At 43.3% G+C, this 19,975-nt stretch overlaps 1 protein-coding gene and 1 long non-coding RNA gene across 6 annotated transcripts in view; one reads left to right on the forward strand and one right to left on the reverse strand.

Moving 5' to 3' along the window:
* Positions 1–19,975, reverse strand: part of dcc (DCC netrin 1 receptor) — a 234,782-nt gene that overhangs the window by 119,313 nt on the left and 95,494 nt on the right. For all 5 annotated transcript variants that reach the window (XM_065251235.2, XM_065251236.1, XM_065251234.1 and 2 more), the window contains one exon: positions 246–569. In XM_065251235.2, coding sequence (XP_065107307.1) covers positions 246–528 — 283 coding nt within the window. In that variant the 5' untranslated portion in view covers positions 529–569. The remainder of the gene's footprint in view (positions 1–245; positions 570–19,975) is intronic.
* LOC135732178 (uncharacterized) lies at positions 18,153–19,095 on the forward strand. Its single transcript, XR_010526719.1, has 2 exons — positions 18,153–18,691; positions 19,001–19,095. It is a non-coding gene; the product is annotated as an uncharacterized lncRNA (long non-coding RNA).

Raw genomic sequence — 19,975 nt, forward strand, 5'->3', positions numbered from 1 at the left:
TGACCTGTAAACAAGGACGGAGTGCAAATACACAATAAAACAATCAGAAAAGAATATTAGACTCATGAACTTAACAACGAAATCAATATTTTAAGCCTGTTTGTTTACGTATTTGTTATGCTGTCGTGTAATAAATGCCTCCGCTGTAAGATAACTTGACTTTCATGTTAATTTCAGACATCTGCTATACAAAGTGAAACAATTTGAAGCAAAGCAAACAGAGTTTCTTTAACTTTGTGTCTCACCAGATACGATGACCCTGGCCGTTCGGCTGACGATGGCTCCCACACCCTCCAGCGTAGCCAGACACTGATAAGAGCCCTCGTCCGGCCGATGATGACGCGAGTGAATGATGTTCTGTACCAGTAAAGATCCATTAGACAACTGACGTCTCCTGTCATCCACCACAGCGCTCAGAAGAATGCCGTCCTTCTTCCACGAGATGATGGGAACACCCTGATCGGATCGAGCCTGACAGTCCAGCTGCAGGAATCCTCCGCGTACCGTCACAGCGTCCTGCGGTTCCATCACGAAGCGAAGCTCCACGAACGCTCGCAGAGGATCTGAGCCTGTGGGTAAGAGACCGAGAGCACATCAGAAATCATTTATTTAAATCGGATCATTCATTTGAAAACATGACTCGGAGAAAAGATCAACAAACATCAGATACAGAAGAGCATCTCTGAACATCTCGTCTGCACAGAAAAAGAAACTAATAGGCTTCTTTATTACACAAAAACACACAAAATATCAGATTATACTGAAGAGTCAGAGACTAAAGTCACAAATTCAGTTTCTTTAACTGATAACAAGAACAATGTGTGTCCATAAAATATCTTAGAAAAGCTTCAAACTGCATACAGTCATGGCACTAAAGTCTAAATACACAAGAAAATCTCGCCAATCACACAATGAAAGATTTGATAAAGAAGATAAAAAAAATAAAGAGAGAGAAGAAGAAACCCAGTAGTTGTGTGTTAGTTTATCAGGATGATTTCTGTTCATTACTGTGTAGATTATACACACACATGTGAACGTATGGACGCTTGAGTTTAATGTATACAGTAGATGCTCATTTTTGTTTGAACACACGTGTGACCTCACATGCATATTTCATGGTGCTGCCTGAATGAACATGTCTCCTGTAATTGAACTGCTTTCTCAGCACAATGAGCGGCACATTTTTTTCATTTAAATGCATTAATGCATCTCCTCGCTTTCATTTAAGCAGCAAACCTGTAACGCTTCACAAAGTGTCCATGCCGTATTCAGAAAGACCATACAGACGCTGCACATTCAAATGCTAATTTATTCATGCTGAGGATCAGGTAATATCTCATCATTCATCAGTCTGAAGATCATCACTCAGCACAGCAGCATTACCCACAATCCTTTGTGTCTTTATGAATGATAATGTGTTAAGTTAAGAGCCTGTGGACACAGTACATGTGTGCTCTCGTGTTGACAAACCGCATCAAGAACGAGAGCTAGGTTTTTACTCGTACAGCAAAGAAAAACAACAAGATGTCATGTAACAGTGAAAATAACATCATCTTTACATAGACCCAATACAATCTTTACATGACTGACAAGAAAACACAGCAGTTAGCCTGTGCATTCATTAATGGTAAATAAACTCGGCTTGCTGTCTTTAAAGGGAGCTCTGAAGGTTCAGAGGAGGATGGGAAGGAGGAGGGATGATGGAAAAGGATTGGCAATGATGATTGACAGGCCTGAATGTTTAGGCTCCTCATGAACCTACATTAAAAACTACATGTAGAAGAGCAGTACCTGTACTGTATATAGACGCTTTAACAGTAACAACAAACAAACAAACGGCTTTCGTGAAACAAATGTAACTTCCGGAAAAACTCAAAAATGAATCAATAACAACAGAGTCCTTTTACAGTAGATTATTTCTAATAACAAGCAAAATAAACAACAAGTTGTTTACCTTAGTTTAAATCATAGCTAAAGCATATCAAAAACTACACTTTACTAATGTTAATGTGTAAAATCATGTGTACTACAGGTATATAATCTATACAATCTTATCTACAGATCGGCTGCCAAACCTCCCTTCACATATCACTGATCCATGATCCCCGTCTCTCCTCGTCTTTAATAAACCAAAACATTTGTTATTTTTCATTAGGTATTTGTTACAGAGTTCAGTTCAGCAACTCGTCAAACCATTAAACAAACAGAAACCGGAAGTTAAGTTACATTCAGACGCGTAACCGTGACAATGCACGTGCATCCAATGAAACCGTCTTTACACCAATCAGGCATAACATTACGACCACCTGCCTATTTTTGTGTAGGTCCCCCTTTTTCCACCAAATCAGCCCTGACCCGTCGCATGAACTCCACTAGACCTTTCTATCAGAACCACCATTCACTTCTTCAGCAATTACAGCTACAGTCTGATGGATCGGACCACACGAGCATCAATGAGCTTTGGTCCCCCATGACCCTGTCGCTGGTTCACAGGTTTAGGACCACTTTTGATACTGTAGGTACTGACCACTGCAGACTGGGATCACCTCACAAGAGCTGCAGGTTTAGAGATGATGCTCTGACTCAGTTGTCTAGCAGGTTTAGAGATGCTCTAACTCAGTCGTCTAGCAGGTTTAGAGATGCTCTGACTCAGTTGTCTAGCAGGTTTAGAGATGCTCTGACTCAGTCGTCTAGCAGGTTTAGAGATGCTCTGAGTTGACTCAGTCGTCTAGCAGGTTTAGAGATGCTCTAACTCAGTAGGTTAGCAGGTTTAGAGATGCTCAGTCGTCTAGCAGGTTTAGAGATGCTCTAACTCAGTCGTCTAGCAGGTTTAGAGATGCTCTGACTCAGTTGTCTAGCAGGTTTAGAGATGCTCTGACTCAGTTGTCTAGCAGGTTTAGAGATGTCGTCTAGCAATCACATTTTGGCCCTTGTCAAGTCACTCTTACGCTTGCCCATTTTTCCTGCTTCTAACACATCAACTTTGAGGACAAACACTTTGAAAAATGAGCAAGCGTAAGAATCTGAGTGACTTTGACAAAGGCCAAATTGTGATGTTGACAATATTGACATGTTTTCATGTTTTTCATCATCATGATTGTAGTGCTGGTGTGGAGCGTGGGATCTTTATGATGACATTATTACGATGACTCACTACAGGATATAAACACACTGCACTTCTGTCTGTGTTTACGGGTTTGACTTTATGTATTTATATAATTAAGTCATTTACTTCGGTTTCTTGATTACATGATATATCACTTCATGTTAATTGTTTTACAATTAAAGTTTATTTCAATATATGCAAATAAAATAATGTGCATGATAAAGCATCTGTCATTATGATTATAATGAATGAAGTGGGTTAGAGAGATACTCATCCAATTAAAATGTCTCATGTTTTACCAAAACATTTAAGAATTTGTCTTCATAATCTTTTATCAAAATGTCATCTTTAACTCCACCTCTGAAAGTTTTGATTCACATATTTTGTAATGATTTGCAAAAGATACAAACCCTAAAGTAAACAATGACGCGAGTTATCGTCTCTAACGTAAAACTCTTTTCTTGGACTACAACAAACACACAGATTGTTGGCAACAGTTTACTTTCTGGGATTGTTGATGTAGTAAAGACCGACATTATCATAATTCCTCAGCCTGTAAGTTAACTCCTGTTAGCATTGCATTGTGAGTGAATCTTTCAAACATGGTAAGGAGCGTCACATTTACCGGTTGACATTTGTACAAAATCTAACTGTTTGAGGAAGAGAGTGAAATCTGGAGCAACAATAATGTATGATATGTGGAAAATAATGTGCTTTTTGAACTATAAACCATGAGAGAGAGAGAGAGAGAGAGAGAGAGAGAGAGAGAGAGAGCACTGGTAACAGGTGCTGCTGACCTGAGGCTCTACTGAACACTGGACTGAATTGGTGCAGAAAGATTAAAGGAATGAAATAAAGCCGGTGTTTCAGTTTGATGTAAAAGATGTCTCTCATTCTCATCTCAAAGATGACTTCAGTATACTGCTGAAACAAAACGATATATTGTGTAAATATTATAAACGTGAGCTCTCGCTCTGAAACACCTGCATGGACATCGAATGTGAATCCTGTGTGAAACACTCCAGCAAGGCATCGATTTCAAAGCCTGCGTGTGTTTAAACTGAACTCTCTATAACCTTTCTACAATATGTTTGTGTTAAACTCATCACACACCTCTCAGCATCTTCTCATCTCTTCATTATTGATCGTCACCGTGGTTACCGTTTAATCGGTCCCCTCATTGATTGAAATGTCTATCACATTCACATCACTTCATACTCTTTCATCAGAATGTAATAACTGAATGACTTTTCTGTCTGTCTCATAACACAGAGACCTTTAACTATCAGACAAAGACAATTACACAATCCAATCAAATCACTGAGAACAAACTTAAGCCCCGCCCTTCTGTACATTCTTGTGTTTTAAAATCCATCTCATTATCAAGTGAAATGTGCTTACATGTCCTTCATAAAAACATTTCTGAAAGTGACACACAATCTCTATCATTGCTTTTAAATGTAAAGACATTTAGATCAAAAATTGATTTCATGAGGGACGCTCTGATAAGGATTTTTGCTGTCAATACCGAGTACTGATTTCTTGCTGTCATGATCGGCCGATACCAATGCTTCAAGCTAATATGAGCGCTCTTTGACGACTGTAACTGTTCACTCTTTTTCTAGATAAAGTTATAGCACAGATGTTGCCTTTGTTTTATTATTTAATCAGATATATTATTATTATTATTGGAGAATTAAATAAATAAGCACAACAAATATTCATTCTACAAAGGGAAATTCAATATCCTTTTAAAATTCCTGTTATTCCTGTTTTAAGTACTGAAAATAAAACATTTATAAATGTTTGCCCTGCGTAAAAATGGTCTCAAATTGCAAAATTGGCAAATTTAACCAGTACTGATCAAGTCATTTAATGTGATGATTGACTAATACTGATCTGATCAATTGGAGCATCCCTAGTTCAAACAAGTCTTTTGACTAGCTTTCATATGTGTCATAATACACATGAGAATAAGTGATCGTCTTGCATGCTGATGTGGAGCTGGTGTGCTGCCATTATTGATTTAGATTTATTTACCATCAAACGTATCATTCCCTAAATGCACCCGAAATACAAATCATTTTCTCTCACAAACATATCATTTCAAAAGACAAATATCAACCCATTGGAGTCATATGGATTAATTTTTCTAATGTTGGATGGTCTTCAAACACGTGGCCCCTATTCAGTGCATTACAAAGTGATAAACACACACACACGCTGTCGATCGTGCCGTGGCAATGAAATGATAACCAATCAGAAAGCAAATGACAGATGAAAGCATAACATCCACAGTCATGACACAGTCCAAAGTGAGATGGACATCAGAGACGTAAAATGCAGTCAACATAGAATTAATGCCATTTCTTATGTCCGTTATCTGCCATGTGTGACGTTTGACTGCGAGAGACTTTCTGTTGATGTGTGGTGTGCTGTCAGGATCACAAAGTCTACCTCCATTCATTCAGTAAAGCAGCCTTTACTGATGTTTCTTTCTTTACTTTAACGTTCAATAATCTGTGTTTTTAAGAGGACCTAAATGGCCTCTCGGTTTCAAAGTTCAGTCTGTATTTTGTCAAGTCTTTTAGGAGACTGAAGTGATGAGAAGCTGTGATCACACTGGCAGGTAGCCAGACGGTGTTTAGACATCAGTCAGAATCCAGCCTGCCACCTTTTCATTATGTGAGAGTGTTTTCAAATAGCTGAGCGTTTACTGCACCTGAGACTCACCTAAAGCCCAACTATACTGCATCAACACGTCAAAGCAGAATCCCTGCGGAAGAATAACTGCTGTCTGTGGATCTGTCCTTACTCTTGTACTCTAGATTACAGACTAATACAGTTGTGGATATTGAGAACGTTATAAAATCTAAAGTACCACTGTGGCTGGCAGACACACAAGACCTTAAAACTTTAGGATGATAAAAGCGCAGTCAATGCATTGCTTTGATTTATGCCTCGCTGACATCATGATAAAGTACAGAGACTGAAGACAAATGATGAACACAGTCTGAGTGAGGTTACACCGCTAACGCCTCCCAGGAGATCAGGGTGAGGACACCAGATGAGACATAGTGTGAGTCTGTAACACAGATGGGTCTCAACACACATGCGCACACACACACACACGCACGCACATATACACACACGTTTATGCAAACAAAGACAGGCTGTGTTAATCTGACCTTAAAGTCTGTGTAAATGTAATATAACACAGCCTGACAAATGTAAATGGTAAAATATGGCAAATAAATAAAAAAATATCAAATTCTTGGAAAAACTGGCAACATTCTCTGGTCTCAATCCGTGTCTGCTATCAGCACTGAAACCATGCCCGCTCTTGGAAATACCACTACAACCTGAATGGATGCTTGTGATTGTGTTAGGGGCGGGGCCACAAGCAGTGGCTCAAGTGCATCATCGAGCCACCATTTTAGCCCCGCCCAAATAATCCTGAACACAGAGGGTGGGCCCTATTTTAACCATCTAAGCACCTGTGCCCAGTTGCATGAAGGTCCTTTAGTAACGCAATGCCCCGCGTTTGGTGTGTTCGTAGCATAACGATCAAAATAATCTCTTGGAGAAAAGTGATGCACATTTATTAGTAGAATAACGTTTTAATCGTCAGTCATCTAAAGTGCTTTAAGTTTGAATTACTTTGAGGTTTTATACATGCTGTATTTACAGTCTGTTTATTTGTGACGTTTCATTGTACACAAATCCGCTGTCTGTTAAGCATGCATTGATTTGTTTACGCTGTGAGATTTTGTAACTATAGCTACAGTTGAGGTAACAAGTTGACAGTAAAGACCTTTATTGCAACGCTCTTAAAGAAATCCCTAACGTTAGGGAAACCCTCAATTAAGGAGTTTCATGCAACCGAGCACTCATCTAAAGCACACTGCGCACAGTCTAAAAGGGTCTGACCAAATACACTTTTGCTAAATCAACGATGGGGAAAATGGTTTGTGTCTAAAAGGGTTGTTCCTATTTTCATAATGAGAAATGTGTGTGTTTTAGGCGTATCGTGCAATAAACCAATGAGAGTCTCATCTCTCATCCCTTTTAAAAGCCAGTTGTGCTGGCCCCATGCTTAGATGGCAGATTTTATAAACTGAAAAACTAAACGGAGGAAGAAGATCACCAGTTTAAGATTTAAAAATTGTGTTGTTTTCATTTGTATTGAAATCGATATTTTTTGTAGGTTTGTACTGTAAAAATATGTTGCAACAAACAGGCGATAAAGAATTTACAAATGTGTGGAGAGCCGAAATGTTTTAAAATGCATTGCTTAAAAATGGTTCTCATCTCACCATATCCACAGATACAAAGTCATCATTTACAATAAATCTGTGGAGTAGCATTAAAAAACATTTAACAGTAGATGCAATATTTGCATTTGTTTAAAGCAAAACATTTAATTATGTACCAGGCTACAGGTGAAGCAGCTCTTTACGCCTTCTAATGTCTCGTAATCGGTCCTCATTTATGTCCAAGTGACTCAATAATAATCTTTTACATTTTAATCTTTTAATTTTTTATATTTAATAATGTTTGTGTGCTGCTGTGCATCCATGTGTGTGATAAGCAAACAAGCGTTGTTGTCCTGTTTATAGATGCATATTAATAACAAAAACAATATTGCGCCATTGATTTAAGACTTCAGAGCAGGTTTTTGTTGGTCAGTGGCGTAGTCTATTTTAGTTGTCTCAAAATAGCAACACGCCAACAATGCACCTGAACACACCTCATTTTCAGATCAGAACACCCATGGGCGCTAAAATGGGTGCAAATGCATTTGCTATTTAAACACGCTGGACGTGTGCCGGGTGTATGATAGGGCCTAGAAATGTGAAAAAACTGTTTAATGGTGTTACTCCTCAATTCAGTACGGCAAAGGTCACAGTCTTTATAACATGTTTCAGCAATAGATTTATAACATTAATAATGTGTTTACAAACAATTGACTGAAACGACACTTTAAACGATGACAGAAACCTGCACTGACTGCATTTATAAATGATCATTATGTTAGGTATTGTTTTTAATTATTTTCATTCATGATAATTAAAGAGTTTCTATAATGTGACAGGAACATTGAGAGAATCTGGTAGAAAGTACGGCTCGGCCCTTACCAGTGAATGTGTTTTGTAAATGAAGCGTCTGTGCGACAGTAAATTGTCGGTCTGAAGCGAATGAACCCTTCAGATCCAGGAGGGAACGTCTCGGTTACGTATGTAACCCTCGTTCCCTGAAGGAAGGGAACGGAGACGTCACGTCGTGACCGACGAATTGGGAACCGCTCCGCGGGTGACCTATCTACTTCGAGAAACTATAAAAACGCCAATGAACTTGGCATGCAGGCATTTGCATAATGCCGGCGCCGCCCCGCCAGGTGCGTATATAAGCCGCAGGTGCACAATACCAAATTAGCTATATTATTGCTGAGAAGCCGAGCAACAGTGCCCGGCCTAAAAAACAGCAATGGAACAGCAAACTGTGGCGACGGGACGTGACGTCTCCGTTCCCTTCCTTCAGGGAACGAGGGTTACATACGTAACCGAGACGTTCCCTTTCAGTCGGTCACTACGACGTCACGTCGTGACCGACGAATTGGGAATCCCTACCAAAACGCCACTGCAGCTGAACCCTTCCAGTGTCTGTAAAAGCCCTCCGCCCTCCACGTAAGGGGCGGAACCTAAGGCGAAATGCAGAAGGCCGGTCACTACCTGTTCCTTAACCCACGATAGTGAAGCAGCGAACTGGGGAAGCGTCTAAACTGAGCGGAGCTAGAACACTGCGGAAGCCATCCCCTAAGAAGGTTGAATGGATGACATAAAATATGAAACAACCGATAGGTTGCTCATAAAAAGTCTCTGAACAAAACATAGTATGCAGAGAGATGCAGAGCAGGCTCTGCTAAGGAAAACGTGGAGGATTAGTACCCCACGGAGTATACACACAAATGAACCCCACGTAGGGGACAAATGTGGACGCCTAGCCTACACAGGTTTACAGAGAATACATCAGTGATAGGTTGACAGCGGATGCTCCGCAACACCAGCTATCAGGGCGGTGGAGGAGAGGCAAAAACAATTTTTTAGACGTTTTTGCCCCGATGGCCTTCCATATTGGTGCAGATGTGCAGCACCAAAATAGAGGCTCCAAGCCGACACACGAGCCGACCCTCGGCATTCTTAACTAGTTAGTAGAAAGAACCCGAGTGGAAACCGGTTCGACACGAACACTATAGAATCTTGTGAACGTATTAGGTGTCGCCCAGCCTGCAGCTCTACAAATATCTGTTAGCGAGGATCCGCGAGCCAGTGCCCAAGATGATGCCACACTGCGTGTAGAGTGAGCACGTAAATTAAATGGACAAGGCACATTTTGCTTTTGATATGCAAGGGCTATAGTATCCACAATCCAATGGGACATCCTCTGCTTGGTGACAGCTTTTCCTTTCTGCTGACCACCGTAACAAACAAAGAGCTGATCTGAGGTCCTAAAACTTTGCGTCCTGTCTATATACACACGTAGTGCACGAACAGGGCATAACAAAGCCATGGCTGGGTCTGCCTCCTCCAAAGGCAGCGCTTGGAGGTTCACCACTTGATCTCTGAAAGGAGTGGTGGGAACTTTGGGCACAAAGCCGGGCCGGGGTCTCAGTGTTACGCTGGATGCAGCCGGCCCGAACTGAAGGCACGATTCGTCGACCGAAAATGCATGAATATCCCCTATCCTCTTAACAGAAGCCAAAGCAAGGAGAGTTAATGTTTTCATAGTAAGAAATTTAACACTCACACTATGCAGAGGCTCAAATGGGGCTTCCTGGAGTGATTTCAGCACCAAGGACAGGTCCCAAGGAGGAATAGAGGGAGGACGCGAAGGATTCAGTCTTCGAGCGCCTCTGAGAAATCTAATGACCAGGTCGTGCTGACCCACTGTTCTACCGTTTACGGGTGAATGGTGAGCTGATATCGCAGCGATATCGACTTTAATAGTGGATGGTGACAGCCTATTCTCCAAACGGCGCTGGAGATATAAAAGCACAACACTAATCGGGCATTCTCGGGGGTTTTCACTTTGGGAAGAACACCAGTCGACAAACAGGTTCCATTTAAGCGCGTAAGCCTGTCTCGTAGACGGCGCTCGCGCTGCAGCAATAGTGTTAGATACCTCTTGCGGTAAATCACTCAAATCCTCCGTGCCCCGTCCAGAGACCACACATGGAGGTTCCACAGGTCGGGGCGCGGGTGCCATAATGTGCCCCCTTGTTGAGAAAGAAGGTCCTTCCTCAGGGGAATCTTCCAAGGAGGGGCTGTCGCGAGGAGAGAGAGTTCTGGAAACCAACTCCTGGTTGTCCAATACGGTGCCACCAACAGCACGCTCTCCTCGTCCTCCCGGATTTTGCATAGGGTTTGCGCAATGAGGCTCACCGGAGGGAACGCGTATTTGCGCATGTTTCGCGGCCAGCTGTGTGCCAATGCATCCACGCCGAGCGAGTCGTCGGCTAGTGAATAGAACAGGCGACAATGGGTCGTCTCTGGGGAAGCAAACAGATCTATCTGCGCTTTGCCGAAACGTCTCCAAATCTGCTGAACCGCAATGGGGTGGAGTCGCCATTCGCCGGGACGCGCAGCCCGAGAGAGCGCATCCGCCTCTACATTGAGCGTGCCCGGGATGTAAATGGCACGAAGAGACCTCAAATTCTTCTGACTCCAAGTGAGGAGATGACGGGCGAGATGCGACAGGTGACGCGAGCGTAAACCGCCTTGACGATTGATGTACGCCACGGTCGCAGTGTTGTCTGTGCGAACTAATACATCTTTGCCCTGTAACTCGTTGCTGAAACGGACGAGCGCAAGATATACAGCCCACATTTCTCGGCAATTTATGTGCCAATGCAGCTGGGGTGCCGTCCAGACCCCCGAAGCCGCAAGCCCATCGTACGTGGCCCCCCACCCCGTGTCCGAAGCATCTGTGCATACTATTGCATGCCTGGAGACCTGTCTCAGAGGCACACCGGCTCGGAGAAACGCACGGTCTGACCACGGAGTGAAAGTGCGACGACACGCAGGTGTAATGATAACACGGTGAATGCCGCGCAGCCACGCTCTCCTCGGGACTCGATCGTGAAGCCAATGCTGAAGCGGTCGCATATGGAGCAGTCCGAGCGGAGTTACAGCTGCGGCTGCTGCCATATGCCCCAAAAGCTTCTGAAATTGTTTCAGCGGGACCGCGCTCTTGCTCTTGAATGTATTCAGGCAAGTCAGAATCGACTGTACACGCGCTTCTGTTAGACGAGCTGTCAAATCGATCGAGTCCAGTTCCATACCGAGAAAAGAGATTCTCTGCACGGGGCAAAGCTTGCTCTTTTCCCAGTTGACCCGAAGACCCAAACGAGCGAGGTGTTTCAGAGTTAAATCTCTGTGATCGCACAGCGTCTGACGTGTTTGAGCTATTATGAGCCAATCGTCTAAATACGCGAGAATGCGCACACCTCTCTCTCTCAGGGGTTTTAAAGCCCCCTCCACTACTTTGGTGAATACACGGGGAGACAGAGAGAGCCCGAATGGGAGGACTTTGTACTGGTATGCTCGCCCCTCGAACGCAAAGCGGAGAAACGGCCTGTGCCGGGGGAGAATCGATACGTGGAAGTACGCGTCCTTCAGGTCGATGGATGCGAACCAATCGTTTGGACGAATGCATGGAAATATGCGCTTGGGCGTCAGCATCTTGAACGGCATTCTGTGAAGTGCACGGTTCAGCGAACGCAGGTCCAGGATCGGTCGCAAGCCGCCGCTTTTCTTGGGTACAATAAAGTAAGGGCTGTAAAACCCCGACCTCATCTCGGCTGGAGGGACCGGCTCGATCGCGTCCTTCGCCAGTAGGACAGCGATCTCTGCACGGAGGACGTGCGCATCGGCAGCTCTCACCGCAGTGAAACGAACGCCGGAGAATTTGGGGGGACGCCGGGCAAATTGGATCGCGTAGCCGAGACGAATCGTGCGTAAAAGCCAACGCGACGGGCTGGGAAGCTGTTCCCACGCCCCCAGACACCGTGCGAGAGGGACTAAAGGCACGATCGGTGTACCCGCGGCGGGCGCAACGGAGGTGATCGCCGGTGTGTGCGTATTGGCCGCACCGACAGCAGTGTTGTGCATGATAACACTCACCTGAGTCCGCTGCTGGGTGGGTGAGTAAGGGAGGCTCTGCTGAAGACACCTCACGCCACTCGATGCACCCTCTGGCGAAGGGGGAGGAAGACGATGGGTTATGAGCCCGTGATTGTCTTCTTTCCCCTGAGAAGTCAGAGAGCGCGATGGGGTTATGAGCCCGTGCGTTGCTCTCGTACTCCTCTGATGAGTCGGAGAACGAGGGGGGGTTATGAGCCCGCTCGTGTCTCCGGCGCTCATCTGAAGACCTAGAGATGGAAGTGGAATTCGCTCTTTTTGTGGAATTGTGGGTGCCGACTGAAAAGTCGGCGGAACAGAAAATTGAAACAAAGGATTCCCCAACCGGCCCTCCTCCGGTGGGGGGAGTGGTGCTTTCACCATCTCCCGAAGAGCGATCCCCTCCATCTCTAGGTCGCCCGTCTCAGGGCCGCTTCGATTTTCTTTTTCCACCCTTTGAAGCGGGCTGAGCGGGCGGGGCGGGCTGCTGACGACCGGTTCCTCGCTTCTTAGAAGAGCCCCGGGGAGGAACGGAGGCGGCCGCCGCAGGACGCCCTCGGCGAGGAGCAGGCTGAGGTGCCGACGTGGACGGGGCAGGCGCAGGACGCTTCCGACGTGGCATGATCTGAGCGATGGCCTCAGTCTGCTTCTTGGCCGCGGAGAATTGCTGGGCAAACTCCTCGACCGTCTCGCCGAACAGGCCGGTCTGGGAAACCGGAGCATTCAGGAGCCGGGTCTTATCAGCATCCTTCATGTCCGCCAGACACAGCCAGAGATGGCGTTCCTGGACTACCAGGGTAGACATCGCACGCCCGACGGCGCGTGCGGTGACCTTGGTCGCACGGAGCGCCAGATCCGTAGCCGCACGCAGTTCAGAGAACTCCGCCGAGTCGTGACCTCCCGCGTGCAGGTCCCTCAGAGCCTTAGCCTGGTGGACCTGCAGCAATGCCATGGCATGCAGGGCAGAGGCTGCCTCCCCACAAGCCTTGTAAGCAGCACCGGACAGCGCCGAAGACTGCCTACAGGCCCGTGAGGGGAGAGTAGGCTGGTCCCGCCAGGAGGAAGCGACACCGGCCGGACACAACTGCATCGCGACCGGCCGCTCCACTGACGGGATACCAGTGTACCCCTTGACATCTCCACCCTCGAGAGAGGTGAGGGGTGAAGGCTGAAACGGTCGGTTCCGGGCGGAAAACGGGGTTTTCCACGACCGCGTCAGCTCTTCATGCACCTCGGGGAAGAAAGGCACCGGGGGCGAGGACTGAGAAGCCCTGGCACCCCCGAAGAACCAATCATCGAGGCGGGACGGTTCAGGTGGGGGAGGTTTAGTCCACTCCAAGCCGACCGCCTCCGCCGCCCGGGCGAGCATGGCTGCCATCTCGGGGTCGAACGCAGAAGCCGCAACCTGGCCCGAAGGCGGGAGCGGATCCGGATCGACGTCCGAGGCTGACAACCCCCCTTCCGATGTTACGGTGGACATCGCGTCGGGTGGAGGCTCGACAGAGCGCGAGGACACCGTAGAACACGGGCCGCTCGTCTCCATCGGGACCTCCGCTGGCAACGGATCAGGGCGCTGGGAGCTGCTGGACGAACCAGCAGACCGACCCAGCACCGTTATACGGAGATCATCCTTCGCAAGTCTGGTAGCTGCGCTCTTAGCAGCACCAGACTTGGAAGGCGGGCGCCGTTCCCGGAGAAACGACACCCGTCTCCGCAAATCCGCCATAGTCATGCCCTCACAGATGGAGCATGAACTATCACGCAACGCTGCCTCTGCGTGCTGGAGCCCCAGACACGAAAGACAACGCTGGTGGCCATCCCGGGGGGCGATGAACACACCGCATCCAGAAACCGAACACGGACGGAAATCCATCTTTAAAAAGACGACCCCGACCGTGACACGAATGAGTGGCTGTCTTTAAAAAGACACAAAGCTCAAACGTGCTGCTCTTTTAGGGAAATCACTCTTTTGTGCGAGCTGGTGAAACACACAGGGAGAGGCAACGCACTCACTCGAACTCAAGTCCTAAATTAAAGAGACAGAGAGAGAGAGAGAAAGGGTGGAGAAAAAACACTGCGAGCCTCCGCTGAGGTGTCTTTGCCCAACCAACTTCAGCAAGCTGAGATCTTATTTTCTTCCCTTCCAGAACAGGATCTACGAAGATCAGATAGAAAGCTTCTCGAGAGCAGATGTCTGCCGGCTTCGAAGCAATAAAAGCTAATTTGGTATTGTGCACCTGCGGCTTATATACGCACCTGGCGGGGCGGCGCCGGCATTATGCAAATACCTGCATGCCAAGTTCATTGGCGTTTTTATAGTTTCTCGAAGTAGATAGGTCACCCGCGGAGCGGTTCCCAATTCGTCGGTCACGACGTGACGTCGTAGTGACCGACTGAAAGGGAACGATAAGACTTAATGAAACGTCAGGTGGCTCCAATAATCCATCTCAATATCTCAGCATGAAGGTTTTGGAAATTAGCATGTGTCCTTATCAAAGACATTGACTCGACAGCTTCAACCCCCTCTCTCCTCTTTATAACTCTCTGTCTACTACACGTGATTTATATCCGTCTTCACAAAACAAACCACACCAAATTACTAACCTGACTGATAAATATTAATTACCTGAGCGACACGACTGAAACTATTGTGCTGAGATCAGCCGCTGAGCTCTCCAATCATTTACTCTGAGTTAGATTGATATTACCACAGCTCTAGATTTTAAAAATCACATTCATTTCCTCCAATAAGGATTCAATCTTCAGTTATAACACTTAACTCTTTCAATACTGAGCTACCACAATATTACAAGCGTACTCATATATTATTGGACAAAACATCAACTAAAAAAAACAGGAGCAAAATTATTATTTAAAGATGAAATTTAATGTGTACGTAATTCTGCCTTCTTTTCCTAGGAAATTAACCACAGTTTTAGTATTTTTAAAAGTGAACCATCATTCATCTTTATTACCATTTAAATAACCATTCTTTAAATACAAAAGCCATGGTTAAACTATAGTTAATGTGGTAAGCATTTGTGGTTACTATTTTAATACAAATAAATACAAAAAGCTATGCTTACTATTTTCACAAATACTGTACATGATCATCAGCATTTTATGATTGTGACTATTGCTGTCTTTTCTGACAGCCTCTTTTGAAATAGTTTCTTCTGCCGGTCATGAAATCCATTTTCCCCGCTATTTCTCTGCCCGTTTAAAAACAAATCTCACTAACACTTTCTGTGTTTAATGATCATCAAGCATGAAACCTCTTGAATTCAATGTGATAAGCTACTGCTGCGTGCAAAACATGCACATTAGTTATAGCATGCGGATTTTACAATCATAACATGTACAGTAAATTGCCATCGTCACTTGTGGTGGTGACCTCGACAAAATCCATATCACTCGCAAATTAATATGTTTGGTCCCAAATGTGACAATTTTAGATGCAGTCTGAAGCGCTGATATTTCAACGTCATTATTAAAACTGTGTTTAACAGCCCAGTGTCAAAGTAAAAAACTACATTACCCACAATCCTGAAGAAAGATCCACCAATCAAAGCCATAGAAACAGTGAATGCATCAAAGTCTCCCTACACTTTTAAGCTACTTATGTTTTTGTATATATGAAGAGTTTGGTTCCTCAATTTTTTACATTTTTTTATCAGTTTTTTTTATTGTGAATTCCAATTAATTTCAATCAAACTGCAGTTGGTTTATTTAGATTTAAGCCTTCATAACTAAAAAAAAATACAGCTACAGTAGCATAATAAAAACATAATTATCTAATTTTGGAACCAAACTCTTCATATCTACATATTTTGCAGTATAAAGTCAAGAGTTTTATACAGAAATGTTGTTTTCAGCTGAGATAAAGCTTTATGGGAACCACAAAAAATACACAATTTTGTATCTTTGATTTGAAGCAAAAACAAGACAATGCTTGTAACCGCTGATGGATTATTGGAAAAATAATTGTGGAGTCCTGGGAGTCATTGTACTGATAGACAACTAAGAGTCAAACAGGTTTAACTCACATAATCCTCAAGTCATTATTAAACCAGTCTGTGTCTGACAGAAAGACAGAAACCCTCTGGACGCTGGTAATGTTGTCACACACCTGACACACAGACATCTACAGGTAATCTTCAGTCTCTCGCTCTTCTGATCTTATGCTATACGCTACGATTTACACTAAAGAGTTTTAATAACACTTGAAAAAAGAAAACAACCTCAATTGAAAACTTACTCAAAAAAGAATGATGAAAAATAAATATGAGATTTTGTAATTAACAAGCTTTCATTCAAATGCAAAAAAATACTCGGGAAACACCTGTAGATGGCTCTTCATGTAAGTGAATTAGGAGACGTCAATACGGGAAAAGTCTATAAAGTTTACTTGATTCTACCCCATAAATAAAACTGTTAAAAATCGATTTCAAAGAAATAATATTATCAGTTATGTGTAAAATATGGTGTTTAGATCAGGGGTCTCTAACCTTTTTGTGAACAAGGGCTACCACAAGAGATAAAACAATCTGGAGGGCTACTTTTTGATAGTCTACTCAAAATCTTTATTGTTTTACTTTACTTTATTTTATATTACTTGTTGATATGTTTTATTATTGCTTAAAAATAAACATACAAAGAAGCCAAGCTAATATAAAAATATGGCATAAATAAATATGAATATTGATGCTATTAATATAATCTGTTTGGCGGGTACCTCACAGACTCCCGCGGGCACCATGTTAGAGATCAGACCACTGGTTTAGACACACATCAACAGATCATCTTTCCAGTCAGGTCAGCTAGTCTATGTTAGCCTGATAAATAGTCACTTTTGTTACTATCTATCTACTTACAATCACTGCATAGTTACCTAGACAACAGATACAAAATACACTTACTAATGTGAGAAAGAGTGTTTTTATTGATGAAGATTCAAAAGCCACTGATTGTTCAAAACAAAAAATCTAAGATAAATGTACTGATTAGTTATTTTTAGGTATCTGTATGATTTAACCAGTTTCATCTGCATGCTTAGTTATGTTTGTGTCTTGTCTGTTATCTACACTGCAGAAACAATAGCGACTGTACTTGCATCTATAGCTCACTAGACTACTGATGAACTAGCAACATACTGCTCCCGCTTAATTATAATTACTAAAACTAAACAGAAATCTTTATGACGTTAAGTTAACAAAAACTAAACTAAAATGAACAGCACATTTGGAAGAAATAATAAAATAAAAACTCATTTAAAAAAGCAAAACTTAATTAACCTTGAACTGAAAGAAGTCTCAGATTGTTCTGCTGTAACTTCAACCGTCTGTCTATAAATGTAAGAGAATCTCTCACAAGAAACAATGTGCAACAACTCATGAACACACACACACACATATGAACACACAAACAGGTAGAGATGTTGTTGTTGTTGTTGTAGTAGTTGTGTAACACAAATCATTACAGTCATTACAATCGTTCATCTTTAACTGAATAACAACAGTTCACTGTGATCAGACTGAAGACTCGGACAGATGGATTAGGGTGAACAGTTTCTGTCACGCATCAGATGGAAAAGACAGATGGATTGTGGGAAAAGATGATGTAGTGAGTAAAAACATGAAGAACAGAAGTGAGGACAAACACAAAGTCCTCTCATATTAAGATTCACTGGACGCACAGCAATCTCAGCTCAGAGAAGAACAATCAGCTCAAGAGAAGAACCACACATCAATAACATCGAATCTAATCGACTCCTGGATATATCCTCTGCTGACAGATACCAGAATATTGATCCAAAACCCAATATCAATCAAACCAGACACTAACTAGTACAGCCAACTGCCCAATGTTCCCTCTAAGCTGCGCGCGTGCGCGGCCGCGCAGGCCAGCCAAAGTGGCCGCGCAATAGATTTGTCAGACCGCGCACATTTTTCAGACCGCACATAAACATTGATGCATTTGCTGTTGTAAAAGAATTAAGAGAGAGAGAAGGCGAGTGTTCTAGAAGGAGAAGAAACTTTCAACCAATCGCTGATCTTGCTACGGTGACAGACACTTTTATGAGCCAATGGTAGCAGCGCATTCAGTTCACACAGTGACGCTGCCAGCACGCACGAGCACAGAGTGAGAGCGAGCCAGATGAGCAGCTGCACGGGTCGATCTCAAGAAACTAAAATATTTATTAAGAGGAAAAAGTTCAGATTCAAAACAGTGATTTAAAACAAATTATTGGATTCCTGAAGTGATGCGATAACTTGGAAAAGCTGTCGCTAGAGTGAGGAGAGAGCAAAATAGAGAATTAGAACGGAGGCAGATGCAGAATCACAGAGCATCAAAACACTGCGAATGAACTTCTTCTTTTAAATAAGAAGTTAAAATGTATGCTTTGGTGAGTTATATTCTAAATATTAACTTGACATTGTGGCATAAGTGTTGCAAATTTGGCAGCAAACTATGAGTTTTATTAGTTTGTTTACATTGGCCGTTGGTATATAACGAACGAGCTGAAGCTATTTACATTTGAAAGTTAACAGTCAAGTAACGTAAATGTGATTAAAAAAGAAAATTTTAAGTGTCAATATGTTCAATAAGTGTTGAAACCCTGAGTTAGGATGTTATTTGAAATGTTTACATGATGCTTATTGATAAATCTTTTGAACTGAAGATTAATTACTGTTCTGCCTTGTGTTTTTACAAGGCTGGGTTTTTTTGTGAGAATTTCGAACATCTGTAAAGTTCTCCTGCTCCATCTTGGACACGCGAGACAATTAAGTGAAGGTGTATACAAAAAGGCGAGCCAACCAGAGCTGTGCTTTGAATTCATCAGAACTGGTAGGAGGATATTTTTCCTTTTTGTTTCGGACAACTACTAGGACGTGAATTCGCTGAAACTTCATTTTCCGTATTTTCTTGGATTTTCTTTAAAGGACACTGACTTTGAACTGAACTATTTGAACTATATAAAGGAACAAACGGTCCTTTGAACCGAATCAATTGATTCATGAATTCAACCCAACAGAGTCATTTAAGTGAATCATGAATTTGGATTACAAACAAAATGAAACAGTGTTACACTTTTACAAGTATTTTATTTATTTATTTATTTGCACTGTAGTATATGAGAACTGATTTTCAGCTTGAGGTGAACGGTTCAATCTGCTAAACCCAGGTACCTGGTAAATTCAAAGAGAGTGTTAATTACATGTATTGGGATTTATACACAGGCCCACATTGAACATTATACGTGTGTATACACTAAACCCCGTTACACGCTACACTGTCATCTCTTTGAATCTCCTATGGTTAACGCAGGCTCGTGTTCATTTTCGGCAGGTTGTGTGGTTGCGAATTCCTCACAGTACTGAAATGTGTGCTCAGAAAAACAATTATTTGCTCAGTGCTGAAAAAAATTAGAGGGAACATTGCAACTGCCTCATAAATTATTTAACCTCTTCAATTACAGCCATGTGTGTTGTGTGTGTTCATGTGTATGGACAAACCTCTCATAACCTAACGAGATCGCATCGGATCAGACGACTAAACATCAGACCGCACGGTGCATGAGATCGCATTGGATCAGATGACTAAACATCAGACCGCACGGTGCACGAGATCGCATCGGATCAGACGACTAAACATCAGACCACACGGTGCACGAGATCACATCGGATCA

Source organism: Paramisgurnus dabryanus, chromosome 5 (assembly GCF_030506205.2).
Source record: "Paramisgurnus dabryanus chromosome 5, PD_genome_1.1, whole genome shotgun sequence".
Taxonomy (NCBI): domain Eukaryota; kingdom Metazoa; phylum Chordata; class Actinopteri; order Cypriniformes; family Cobitidae; genus Paramisgurnus; species Paramisgurnus dabryanus.